This window comes from Lissotriton vulgaris, chromosome 6 (assembly GCF_964263255.1).
Source record: "Lissotriton vulgaris chromosome 6, aLisVul1.2, whole genome shotgun sequence".
NCBI lineage: Eukaryota > Metazoa > Chordata > Amphibia > Caudata > Salamandridae > Lissotriton > Lissotriton vulgaris.
The window spans coordinates 133,115,950-133,130,401 of record NC_141694.1 but is presented as its reverse complement, the minus strand read 5'-3'; the positions used below and the strand labels follow the sequence as shown (position 1 = coordinate 133,130,401).

The following is a 14,452-nucleotide window of genomic DNA, read 5'->3' as shown; positions in this document are numbered from 1 at the left end:
CACCAAGATAGATCCACCGCAGCTTCTCTGGAGATTCTCACTGATTTCCTGAGATCTCCGTTGTGTTGTTGTTGGAGTGCCCTCATGTGCCAGCGTGCATGGTTGACCAACAGAATGCAGGAAGCCTTCAGACCGAGCAGACGAAGGACCTTCAGAACTGGAACGACCGCTCCATTGTAAAATAAAGGAATCATTTCCTGTATGTCAAGAATCCTTTTTGGAGGAGGGAATGCCCGACACACAGTGGTATTCAGCACCGCACCTATGAACAGGTTGCACTGAGAGGGCACCAGGTGAGACTTGGGCACATTTATCGAAAAGCCCAATCTATACAACAACTGAGTTGTGACGTGCAGATGAAGGAACACCTTCTCTGGCTACTCCGCCTTGATCAGACAGTCGTCTAGATAAGGGAACACTGGTATCCCTGATCTTATGAGATGTGCAGCCACCACCGCCATCACCTTGGTGAAGACTTGAGGTGCAGTAGTAGGTGCAGTAGTAAGTCCAAATGGGAGGACCGCAAACTGATAATGTTGCGACCCCACTGTGAAATGATCGGATATGAAAATACTGCTTCAGAAAGAGGTTCATGATCCTGAGGTCCAGGATTGGACGAAGCCTGCCATCCTTCCTGGCTATCAGGAAATACTGGGAGTAGCATCCCTGACCCCTTTCCTGCTCCGGAACAACCTCAATCGCACCTTTTCTCAGTAATGTTAGAACTTCCTCCTGCAGGAGAAGTAGGTGGTCTTCCGTGCAGAATCCTTGACAAGGAGGGTAATTTGGTGGAAATTCCCGAAAGGGAAGAGCATACCCATTCTCTACAAGATTGAGAACCCAAAGGTCTGATGTGACCGATTCCCAATCCTGTAGAAAATGAGTAAGCCGACCCCCCACAGGACCAACATGATCCGGAATGGCGGATCTAGGGCTACTTTGTTGTGGCAGGAGGGGGGTCAGAAGAGGAACTTGTGGGACACCCCCGCGCCGTGCCGCACGGCCACCAGCTGCTGCGTGTGCCCCATTGCCTGCCCTCCGCCTCGCTGCCTGCCTCGCTGCCGGCCGCCGGTTGACTCTGCTGCTGTTCTGTTTTTGTTTTGTTTTGACCTCCATTTGTGCTTGTTATTATTTTTGTGCCCGTGTTAGCGTTCTGATCCCCATTTGTGCCTGTTGTACTGTTGTTGCTATTTTTTGCCCGTGTTAGCGTCCTCCTTCCTGTTTGCCCACCTACCTCGCCGCCCTCCGTCTTCCCTCCCCGCTTCCCGCCACCACCGCCGACCCCGCCCCTTTTTTCCTTCTGTTCCCTCCCTGCTCCCGCCTCCCAGCTGCTCCGCCCAACCGCGCACTTCGCCTTATATGGCGACCGTGCGAACGCGCAGCGGTCACGCGCAGCGGGCGCGCCGATTGTGCGCCGAAGGTGCGCCAAAGGTAAGCCCGTCTACGCCCGTCCGCGCCTGGACCGCGCCCAGTGCCAGGACCCCTGGCCCACGAAGACCCCGACCTACCCGCCTGACGTACTCCGCCGCCACCCTCATCGCACTCAACACCGGCCGACCCCCAGAATGCCACCAAGCCACACCACGACGCACCCACGGACCTTTCAGCTGCCACGCCTGCAAGTTCACCTGCATCCGGACCTGCCTCGCACCAGCACCCGCCAAGTCGAACACCAGCAGCACCCACCTCAAGTGCATCCTGCTCAACACCCGCTCCGTCCACAGACACGCCATCGAACTCTGGAACCTCCTAGACGCCACAGCCCCTGACGTTGCCTTCCTCACGGAGACCTGGATGAACGCCTCTTCAGCCCCCGACATCGCCATCGCCATCCCAGAGGGCTACAAGATCGTCCGGAGGGACCGCAACGCCAACCAGATGGGAGGAGGCATCGCCATCATCCACAGGAACACCATCCGTCTCACGACCAGCACCGACAACACCCTGACCAGCGCCGAACACCTGCATTTCCAGATCCACACCAACCCGAACACCACCCTCAGAGGCACCCTGATCTACCGACCCCCGGGACCACGCACACAATTCAGCGAGGACATCGCCGACTTCGTCAGCCCGCATGCCCTCCCCTCCGCTGACTACATCCTCCTGGGGGACCTCAACTTCCATCTGGAGAACAACAACGACCGCAACACCAGCACCCTGCTCGACAACCTCGCCAATCTTGGACTCAAGCAGCTGGTGTCCACCCCCACCCACCTCGCCGGACACACACTCGACGCAGTCTTCTCCTCCAGCACAGACATCGACTTCAGCCACGCCACAGAGCTTCAATGGACGGACCACAGCTGCGTCCACTTCACCTTCAAGAGAACGACGACCCACCACCACCAGCAACAGGCCGCCCGCAGAAGCTGGAACAAGATCACAGCAGACCAGCTCGCCACCTCCCTGAGCCAGCACCCTCCTGCCAGCTCAGCGAACCCCAGCCAGGCCGCCGACAACCTCACGAAGTGGATCAGCATCTGCGCGGACGAGCTCGCCCTGCTGAGGACCCCGCCCAGCAGACCCGGCAGCAAGAAAGCCCCGTGGTTCACCGACGAACTCAAGAGCTCCAAGAAGAACTGCTGAGCCCTCGAGAAAGTCTGGAGAAGGGAACCTACACCGGACAACAGGACCACCCTCAAGCTGGCCACTCGGAAGCACCACCAGCTGATCCGCGCCACCAAGAAAACTGCATTCAAGGACCGGCTGGACAACAACGCACACAACAGCAAGGAACTCTTCAACATCGTGAAAGAGCTATCCAACCCCAGCGCAGGAAACAACGACATCACCCCATCGCAAGACCTCTGCGACTCCCTCGCTTCTTACTTCCACAACAAGATCGCGGACATACACAACAGCTTCAACAACCAACCAACGCACACCATGACCGAACAACCACCCCCCCACCACCACCCTCCACGCCTGGACCCCGATCAGCACCGAAGATACCATCCGCACGACGAACTCCATCCACTCCGGATCACCGACCGCCCCCTGCCCTCACCACATCTTCAACAAGGCCGACGCTGTCATCGCACCCCACCTGCGAGACATCATCAACACATCCTTCGACACCGCCACCTTCCCTGAGAGCTGGAAGCACGCCGAACTCAGTGCTCTACTCAAGAAACCAACAGCGGACCCCACCGAACTCAAGAACTACCGCCCCATCTCGCTCCTCCCGTTTCCAGCCAAAGTCATCGAGAAGACCGTCAACAAGCAGAGGGCTGCCTTCCTCGAGACGAATGGATCCCTCGACCTCTCACAGTCCGGCTTCCGAGCCAATCACAGCACCGAGACCGCCCTCATCGCCGCCACCGATGACATCCGAGCCCTGATGGACAACGGAGAAACAGCGGCCCTCATCCTCCTAGACCTCTCCGCGGCATTCGACACTGTCTGCCACCGCACCCTAGTACAGCGCCTCAGCAACGTCGGAATCCAGGACAAGGCGCTGGAATGGATCATCTCCTTCCTCGACGGAAGAACACAGAGAGTCCGCCTACCACCGTACAAGTCAGAGGCCTCCGAAGTCATCTGCGGCGTCCCTCAAGGATCCTCTCTGAGCCCCACCCTCTTCAACGTCTACATGAGCACCCTCGCGGCCATCGCACGCCAACACAACCTCAGCATAATCTCCTACGCCGACGACACCCAGCTGATCCTCTCCCTGACCAACGACCCCGCCACCGCCAGAGCCAACCTGCACGAAGGGATGAAAGAGGTAGCCGAGTGGATGACGACCAGCCGCCTGAAACTGAACTCGGACAAGACGGAGGTCCTCATCCTGGGCTCTTCACCCTCCGCCTGGGACGACTCCTGGTGGCCTCCCGCCGTGGGCACCGCACCCAAACCGACAGACCATGCACGCAACCTGGGCTTCACCCTGGACTCCTCCCTCTCCATGACCAGGCAAGTCAACAACGTCTCCTCGGCGTGCTTCAACATCCTACGCATGCTACGGAAGATCTTCTGGTGGATCCCCACCGAGACCAGGAAGACCGTCACCCAGGCCCTCGTCACTAGCCGACTGGACTACGGCAACGCCCTCTACGCCGGTACCACCGCCAAGCTCCAGAAGAGACTCCAGCGGATCCAGAACGCCTCAGCCAGACTCATCCTCGACATCCCACGAACCAGCCACATCTCCGGACATCTGAGAGACCTTCACTGGCTCCCCGTCAACAAAAGAATCACCTTCCGCCTCCTCACCCACGCACACAAAGCCCTACACGACCAAGGCCCGAGCTACCTCAACAGCCGGATCAACTTCTACGCTCCCAAACGCCACCTCCGATCAGCCAACCACGCCCTCGCCGCCGTCCCCCGCATCCGAAGAGCGACTACAGGAGGAAGGTCCTTCTCCTACCTGGCCGCCAAGACCTGGAACTCCCGACCGACCGACCTGCGCCTGACCCAAGACCACCTCTCCTTCAGGAAGAAGCTGAAGACCTGGCTGTTCGAGCAGTAGCGGCACCCCCCCCTCCCCCAAGCGCCTTGAGACCCTACGGGTATGTAGCGCGCTCTATAAGTGTCATTGATTGATTGATTGATTGAACAGGAGGAGGAGGAGGCTTGAAGACCGCCAGGGCGTCCCCTGTTTCTACTCCTGCACGATTTGTACAGTGAGTTTTGCTGCTGCTGCTGCAGTTGCTTGTAAGAGCGAAAGGAAGATCTTCTGAATCCTCTGAATTTCCTACTAGAAGATCCTCTGGACTGAAGACCTAAAGATCTCAGCTGTCGCCTTACTGTCCTTGAACCTTTCCAAGGCAGCATCCACCTTCATCCCAAACAGGCCTGAACCATCAAATGGAAGATCAATTAAAGTGGCCTGAACATAAGACGAAAATTCAGAAGTCTTTAACTAAGTAGCCCTCCTGATGGCAACAGACGATCCCTTGACTCTTGCCATAGAGTCAGCAGTATTCAGCCCGCTCTGTATCACTTGGCGAACAGCAGCCTATGTATCTGCAAGAACCTCACTAAAGTTCTGCCTGTCCTCCTCAGGAATCTTTGGAACCAACTGCTTCGCAGAGTCCATAAGAGCGTGAATATAAAGCCCTAAAAGGCATGTGGCGTTTGTTGACTTGAGGGCCATGCTAGCCGAAGAGAAAACCTTCTTCGCTGATTGGTCCAGTTTTTTTGACTCCTTGTCACCAGGCACCTGAGGAAAAGCACCTGTAGATTTTTTGGAACAGGCTGCCTGAACTACCAAGCTTTCCGGAGATGGATGCGAAGACAGAAAGTCCAGATCCCCAGGAGCCACTCTATACCGCCTTGCAACAGCCCTTGATACTACAGGAGATAAAAAGGGCTTACGCCACACTTCTAGGACAGGCTCTGTGATTGCTTTATTAAATGGTAGCATAGGCTCTACCACTGAAGAGGGAGAATGGAGCACCTCCGTCAAAATGTTTGATTTGAACTCCGCAGTAGGCAGATTAAGATCTAAAAATTCACCTGCCTTTCTAATGACCGTGTGGTATGGTGCTACATCCTTCGATGGGGCATCAGGAGCCGAAGAAAGTTCCCACTCAGGAGAAAACTCCAAACCACTTGCATCCTTAAGGTCATCAAATAAATCATTAGGTTCATGCAGCTCTCCCTCTTCCATCTCCTCTTCTCTATATCTTCGCTACTCCAAAAGCCTTTGAGCCTTCCGCCTCGACCTCATCCTCGGGATCGGCGTCTACGGAACCACAACCGACTCCGACGGAGCCGGCATCGAGCTCGGAGCCGGAGGATCAATCTGGAGCGTACGAGGTCGAGTCGAGATCAGAGCCGGTTAAGATGGAATCAGAGTCGATGACCTCGGCGCCGAGAAATGCCAAGACGGAGCCGGTGCCGGCATAAAAGGCATAAACGGAGCCGGAGCATAAGTCTGAGGGACGCCTAGATTAAAGCCCATCGGACATGGGACCAACTGGTGCACCAGAGGGGTACATAGCTCTTGAAAAGACCCCATACATCGCATTTAAATAAAGCGTCAGGTCTTGCCCTGGGCCTGGAAAAGGGGGGTACGAACCCACAGGCTGCTCCTGTCGAGGTACAGGAGCAGGGTCAACCGGATCTTAAGGAAGATGCACCGGAGTCACAGACCCTTCTGGCAATGGAGCCACTTCCTACTCTTGAGGTGGAGAATGCATCGACATCGGGGAAGGATTCGATGCCGAAGCCGGAGACCGCTCCAATGACTCCACAGGAGAGGGCTCACCTTCCGGATTCGGTAAAACAGGAGATGGAGACACATAATCCTTCCGATGTCGACGACTTAGAGACTTCGACTTCGGATCCGAATCCCTTCAGAATGACGCCGAGACCTGTGTTTCCTCTTCTTATGCTTCTTCTTTGAACGAGAAGCATGCCCCGAAGTCGACCTCGAAGCCGAACTCGACCTCGAACGGGACCTCGATCGCCTCGAGCAGGACTTCGAACTCTTCCTTTCTTTCTTGCCTTTCATCTTCGCTACAAGAAGCTACGCCTCTCTTTCTCGCAGTGCCTTGGGGTTCATCTTCCTACAGCATGGACACCCCTCGACATCGTGGTCAAAAGACAGACACCATACACAGTCTTCGTGCTGATCCGTAATGGACATCAACTTCCCGCACTCTCTACAGGGCTTGAACCCAGTTTTTTTCCGAAGACATCTCAACAGGAAACAAGAAAACACTGGAAACAACCAACAGTAACAGAGTAACAACGAGCTACTCAGGATCCCTAGAAAAAACGTTAGCGTCGACGACGCGAAAAACAGGGAACTGATGTAATCACGACGACGGAGTCAAATTATGGAGTCAGTGACGTCAGCGCAGCCGTGCGCGATGCCGTGCTTCTGTGACGTCATCGGCGTGATGAACTACAAAAGAATTTCCGAATGTTGCTGACGCAGGGGGATATTCATAAGGTGAGGAATCCACTGGCAGATGTATCCATCAGAAACTGAGGGTAAGGAGCCGGTTCCTGATCCGATCGAGGTACCTCTGGAGTCAGAGCCGCTGGAGCCACAGGAGGAATACCTGGAGTTGAAGGAACCTCATCATTAGCCGGATTCGAGGGAGAAAATCTCGCCGCCTATGCCTGCTCTGGAGTTCCCTTATAGGAATGAGAATGAGCCGGAGTCACCCGAGGAGACACTGAAGGTGAAGGTGAAACAAAGTCCTTTTCTCGACGTCGAGGAGCAGGAGAAGGCGCTCTCGACACCACAGACTTCGAAGACCGGCATCGAGAAGCATGCCTCCTCTTCTTCTTATGCTTCTTCTTGGACTTGTGTGACGTCGAAGAATCAGACTTAGACCTTTTTTCGACTCCTTTTTTCTTTTCTTGCCTTAGCCATGTAAAGCTTTGCTTCTCGCTCCTTTATCGCCTTTGGATTCATCTTCCTGCACGTAGAGCATCCCTCGACGTCATGATCCGAGGATAAACACCAAATGCAGTCTTCATGCCGCTCAGTAATTGACATATGTATTCCGCATTCCCTGTAAGGTTTAAACCCCGACTTCCTCTGAGCAGAGATGACAAACAAAGGAAGAGATACAATCAAAAATACAAAGTAAACAAACGAAGTATGGAGAGTCCCACAAAAAACCGTTAGCGTTGATAGCATGGAAAAAAGGGAACTGACGCCATCATGCCGACGTGGTTCTCTTATGGCTCCAGTGACGTTCTGCGGAATGCTGGCGTAGGGGATATTCATAAGGTGAGGAATCCACAGGCAGATGTATCCATCAGAATCCAGCTTTCTAGCAGCCTCTCCTGATTGGTCAGCCTTATCAGGCTTAGCCAAGCTACTTTGATGAGGTGATATGTGGCCGCACAGAGCAGAGGTTATCTGATGGGGAGAACTCTGCAGCTGCAGAGGACAGGTCACAAAGAAGGCTGGGTAAATCAAACTGGGATTCAAAGGGAGCAGGTCAGTAAGGAATGCCAGCCAGACCTACCTCCGCTTCCTGTACTCCCAAGCCAGATGGCAGCCCCAGGAAAAGAATTTGCAGAAGGTCTGGATGGGGAGTGTTAATGTAAATAAGCCACACTAGAAGGTAAATGTATGATGTTATAAAGCATACATTTACAACACATGCCTTTACAAGGCAGTTTTTACATTGCAACATTCTTAACGACGCATTATTTTACATTACATGCCATGCCATTACAACGCATTTTTAGAAACTACATTTACAACGCATTCCATTACATCGCATTATACCATTACAATGCATACCATTACATTGCATTTAAGGTAAGTGTTGGATAGTGCAGGGGTAAAAATTACTATTCTAACTCCAGTGAATGCAACAGTAGGGTAAGTGTTGGATAGTGTAGGGGTGAAAATTACTATTCTAACTCCAGTGGGTGCAACAGTAAGGTAAGTGTTGGATAGTGTAGGGGTACTATGCGTTGTAATGGTATGTGTTGTAATGACATGCGATGTAATGCCTGCGTCGAAGTGACATGCGTTGTAGTGACATGCAATGTAATGGATGCATTGTAATGGCATGCAATGTAAAGGATGTTGCGATGTAATAACTGCGTTGTAAATGTAGTGCGATGTAATGACTGTGTTGTAAAGGTTGTTTCCCTAGAGGGTTGGTTTAGCCAGGTCTTACTCTCCTGGAACGTAATCTTCCATTCTGAATTTTAAAGTGCAGTGTTTTGTGGGAGCCAGAAGATCTCACACTTTGGAGGAAGCTGTCATGAATTTGGGTGGCACCCTGCCTCTCGTTGGACGGGGTGACCCCTGCTTGTTGCCCCAGATCATTGAATAAATATGTGAGAGCTGCATAGCAACTCAGATTTGCTGCCCCAAACTACAAGAAGACTGCCCTGCTAGAACCCCAGAGGATTGCAAGCTGCAAGACTGCTCCTGTTGTACACTACAACCCTGAGGACTTTGTCTTACTTCAAAAAGGATTAAGGAGAGGGCTCCCTGAATGCAACAGGTTAACAGACCTTCCCTGCTCCATCTCTCTCAAGAAGTCCCCAGCCTGGAGTGCATCCAGTGGAATTTTAAGGCTTTGGCCAAGTGCATTGTGGGACTTGTGGTCTATAACTTCCAAGGTATATCAGAGACCTTCTAGACTCTTGGAATTGTGTTTTGGAAAGTTTGAACCCTCAACAGGCGCTTCAGGAAGAAGTTCCAGAAGTTTGAAGGAGCTTTTGGAAAAAGCTCCATAAGGTGGACCAACCTGACATCAAAAGTAAAGCGAACTACCTTTAAACTGCAACTCGGCCTGGATTCCAGTTTTGTCCCACTGAAAGCTCCGGAGCTGAAAACTTCTAGGCGTTGACCAGGAGCTCCAGCTGAACCAAGCCGGCTTTCTCACCGTCGAGAGAAAATCCCCCGGAAAAGTTTTTAAGTGTGAACAGAACATTTTCACTAGGGCATACTACTTTGTGTATCCGACCAGGGATTTATCGCCTTCGGTCTCAAAACTTGACCTTGTCCTGGTCAAGTGCGACCAAGTGTTCCAAGTTAGCGCTATATGCTTTTAAGCATCAGAAAGTGTTAAAGCTTTAAAAATATATCTCCTGGCTCCCTATATTGGATTATTGTCATTTTAGTGTCATTTTAAAGATAAAAATATTTGATATTTTATATATTGGTGTGGGATTTTTGTTTGGTGTGTGTTTTAGTTATTTAATGTATGGGTAATGCTTTACATACCTGTCTCCTGGGTTAGGCCCTCCTGCTTGCAGCTACCTACCAAGGGTTGAGCCGGGGGCTACTGTTTTGAGACCTTGTATAGACCTTATACTGCATTGGTGGCTTTATTGCTAGTGGTAAGTGCATACTTACCCCTACTAATAATCCACCTTCCAACACAGTATCTTTGTCTAGTGAATGTTGTTCATTCGATCATTATGTGTACACTGCAACATTTGCACTGATTCACCTTTTGCACACTATGTTTGTATATGTATGAATAAAATACATGTATGACATAAATCTTTGTCCAGCACAATATTTATTATTAATTATTGTCCACTTATAGTTCACATTAAATGTGAGTACTGTATCACACAGCCTGCATACCTTTGTTATCAGTTCTCTGAATCTAAATGAATACCACGTGCCTTTGTATTCAGATTGATAGAGGCGTCCATTACATCAATGATGACAGCAGATGTTTTCACCACTTATTTGATAATTGCCTTTAAATTTCTCGACTTCTGGGATGAAGTCAAGTAGTGGTGAGTTGTCATAGCAATGGTAACGGTTTAATATTCCTAAGACTTTTTCAGCTTTGATCGAGGTTGTCGCAATTGTACTGACCCTTCGGCCCAGATTACGGACCACCCCAACACCGGCAGTCTCTGTCCAAAAGCACTGAAGAACGAGTGATTGCGTTCTTTGATCTGTGTTGGGTGGCTGTGTTCTAACAGAGTCTGGTTTCAGATCAGCGTTAAGGTAGGCAGGTGCCGAACCTGCCGCCCTGTATTTTGTTTGTCCAGATGTTGTTCAGACGTGGTACCACTTTTAGGCCTTCTGACCAGACAAAACCCCAATATGGGTATGCAGCTTATGGTTTTCCATGGTTGTTCCGTAATGTCATAAAGAAAGCATTGCTGCTCCACTGAAGTCATTGAGAGATCAAACTTTATAGCGTCTCGCTCCATCTGAGAATGAAACCGGGCTATGTCATCTGGAAGGGAATATGGTTGGATAAGCGATTTAACACCTTCCCTTTTTATTATATAATCACACCATCCTTCATTACCTCTATCGTCTGATAGTTTCACCTATTTCTATTAATCAGAAAAACTGAATGTGATGAGGCCTCATCTCTCATACCCTTTAGGAGTTGGTGGGATTAGTGGCAGCTCTTGGAGGCTGATCTTTAGGAGGAGAAAGAGGTGAGATTGCTAGCAGAGGTGATGGTGGAGGCAGAGGCAGAGGCTGAGGCAGGGCAGGATTATGTTGTCCAGCAGGATGCTGAGAGAGCAGCGTTTGAAAGGTGTGCATCATCTATTGTAAGGTTGACAAAAATGCGCGTGCTTGACCTGTAGCTCTCTATTGTAATTTGCCAGGCAATAAGAGTGATAAGGGTTGTCAGTTATGAAGGCCCTAGGCTCATAGTAGTATTCCTGGTAGGCTCCCTCATCTAGGGCTTCATCTTCAAACTCAGAGACATACCCCATATCGAGTTGCGCAGTCTCCAAGGCTTTTTGGTCACTGAGATCTGCCTCTAGTTCATAGTCCAGAATCTGGATAGGCAATCTTGTGGTCACCTTGATAGGTGAAGAGGTAGCTAGCATATACAAATCCACTGCTGACAGATTTGTTTTCAAGCTGGTATGGATCATTTAGAAATCGCCGCCGACTGTCTCGTCACCGCAGTTGAAAGAGTCAATTGTGCCACCGGTTATGGTGTTGTCATCAACGGCAGAAGAAGGACATTCTTGTAGTGGAAATGGACTATGGTCTCGCAATCAATTGTACTGCTGTTGCCGATTATCTCATCACGGTTGTCGATGATGATTTCTTGACGGTCGTCAGCAAGGCATGTCCCGTAGGTGGAGATGGTTTTTCATTATCGCTGATGAGGATAGCTTAAAAGTCACCTGTGAGGATCTTAGTTCAGCCCACATGTAATAGGAGTTAGGATTTTTTCTCTCTTTTGGCACAGGTTGGGGTTTGCATTTTCTGGACTACTTTAAAGATGAAGCTCCAGTTTTTACTGTGAGTAAGTGGTTGTAGGTGTTTTAGATTGAAAGTCAAACTCTAGAAACCCTAGAGGTTTTATTTTTTGCACTGACTTTGTGGAAGTGCATGGTAGGGAACTGTTAAAAAAAGCATCCCCAAACGAGGGAGTATCCCCCAGAAGGTGGGTATTTCTTCTTTTCTAAACTATAAAGTGCCAACATCCTTTCCCTATCCTTAAGAGTCTTAAAGGAAAAGTCACTGCATGAAGCCCTGCTTGCTGAAAAAAGGCAATAAATACATTGCTCATGTGGATCAGTTATATCCAGAGAAAAGGCAGGATTGAAAAGAGATTTTTTTCTCTGTCAGTCATGATGACAGAGCGATCCCTCTAGACCTGAAAATGAAGATTATCCTCAACATATTAACCTAAAAACAACTTACAGCACTCTGAAAGCTGTAGGTAAGGCTGTGTTTCAGTTTCACGGTACAGAAGAAAATGTAGCTCACTGAAAGGTTAGAGCAGACCTCTCCTTGGGGGCTCTCTCACACACAAAGCATGGTAGAAATCTGAACTATGGGGGCTGCTAGGGAATGTAGGAGACCTTAGCATAGGCCAAAGTTCAGGTTACTACAAATGAACAAAAAATATGATGAATTTAGGCCCAGATCCTTGTACTGGGCATGAATCTTTGACAATGTTCAGCATTCTGTCCATCATCTTTTTGCCTTGCTATAGTGGCCCAAGTGGGAAGGGTATCCCCAGACATGGTTCTTGTGCTCGGTATGCCATTGGATTCAGGTTTGCCTGACTGATAAAGGGTGATACCCCAAATCCGGTCTCAGGATGCTTGTTTCCAGTCCAGGGAGGACCTAGAAGTTAAGGCTATCCTGTTCCCATGAGCAGCTGGGTCACAACTGATTTGCATATGGCTGAATCGAAACTGAAATGGCATAATGAGCAAAGAAACAATGGATTTAGGCCTGGATCTCAGTAATGGGATGAATGTCTGAAAGTGTTCAGTATTCCATCCAAATTCCTTTTTGTGTCGCTGTTGTTGACAGTTATCCAGGCAAGACACATATTCAAGCAACCTTTCCATCATAGGTTACAGCAGGACACTAATATCACAATAAGGAATTATTGGAAGCATAATTACCATTTATCCTGTACTTTAATCGTCTGCCATTTGAAAGAGGAACACCATCAGCAACCTTGGTAGAAAACAAATTGTATTAACCAATGATAATTCTGGAAAAATAGTTTTTTAATTTAACAATTAACATATACTTCTAGATACAACCCAGTGTTTGCCATTTAAACTTTTCGCAAGAAGGTAAATATTTAATTATAGCTCTAACTCCAGTCCTCCAAGTCATTAGACGCCTTTAAAGAAATTCAATGGGGTGTGTACACTTATTGACGATAACAGACAAAAATTTAGAGGAAGAGTAGACTTGGTTCAAAGAGACTGCAAAAGCAGAATATCTCTCTCTCCTTTTGTTACTCACATACATTCATAGGACACTGCATTCCCAAACATCACCTAAAAACTACTAACACTGTTGCCTTCTTTCAAATCTCACTAACAGATTGCTTTCTCACATCAAATAATTCACACCTTGACTGCAGGCAACCTTAACATCTGGTTGGAGGGTACACCCCTCCAAGAATTTGTAGATATAAGTGCAATCCTCAATAAAAAAAAGTACTGCCCAAGGACCTCAGCCATATAAAAATTAGTCACTACCTTGACATAGTGATACAAATTGCCAATTAGTTAGGAAAAAACAGAAACACCCCAGTTATATGGTCTAACAAGAGGGCAGTCCATTTCAACCACATCAATCTCCATGCCACAAGAAAACACAAAGTTAGCTTCAATCTTTCCTTGGTCACTCTCACGCCCTTCTCTGCATTCGTATTGGGTATTTAGGAACATTCTTCAGGAAAACATATTCTGAACCTCTGTCCAAAAATTCAAAAGAATACAAAAATACATCACACTGCTCTCCGTGGCCATGACAATACAAAAAAAAATAAGTTACTTACCTGTAACCATGGTTATCCAGTATTGGTATCTTTTATAGATTCACATGCCTGAATCATTCCCCGTCGTTGAGATGGGAGTCCCAAGGTATAATAAACAAGCAGTATTCCAGAACTGCCATAGGCTACAATGGCCCTGAGCCATTCTATCATAACCTATGTACTTTTTCAAACAAACATTTGCAATGCAATGGGTCTCACATTAGGAAAGTTTGAGCTATTGTTATTGTAAATGACACATTTTTTACTTATGTGTTGGTTTTGAAAATAGCGAACTTAATAGCTTTGTCATTTAAAATGCCAACCGTTTTAACTTTCGCAAATGTGACACCTATAGCATTTGTAATGCAATATGTGTTGTATTTACGTGACTTAGATGTATTGATATTACAAATAACAATGGCTTTTACATTTTTTAATAATTAATACTTAAAAGTTATTGTAATTTAGAATGGCAATAGCTTAAACTTTTGTAAATAATTGTTGTGAAGATTATGTTAATTGTATTTTATTGCGACGAAAATCCAAGAACAGAAGTGAAATATTAACCTCTTTTTGTGACATTTGTAATAAAGCTTGAAACATTGAGAGAACATATTTGAACCAGTTGTTGAATGGTTGCACAGATTGATGCTGTGGTGGCGCTGAGTGATGTTGTGGTGGCGACGAGAGATGGTGTGGCGTTCAGTGATGCTGTGGTAGCGCCTAGTGATGTTGTATTTCCCATGAGTGATGCTGTGGTGGTGCTGAGTGATGCT

General features: G+C 48.6%; 1 protein-coding gene across 2 annotated transcripts in view; it reads right to left on the bottom strand.

Moving 5' to 3' along the window:
- The window catches only part of LBR (lamin B receptor), a 704,650-nt gene that overhangs the window by 402,651 nt on the left and 287,547 nt on the right, over positions 1–14,452 (bottom strand). For both annotated transcript variants that reach the window (XM_086926155.1, XM_086926154.1), the window contains one exon: positions 12,805–12,859. In XM_086926155.1, the coding sequence (XP_086782281.1) occupies positions 12,805–12,859 (55 nt within the window). The remainder of the gene's footprint in view (positions 1–12,804; positions 12,860–14,452) is intronic.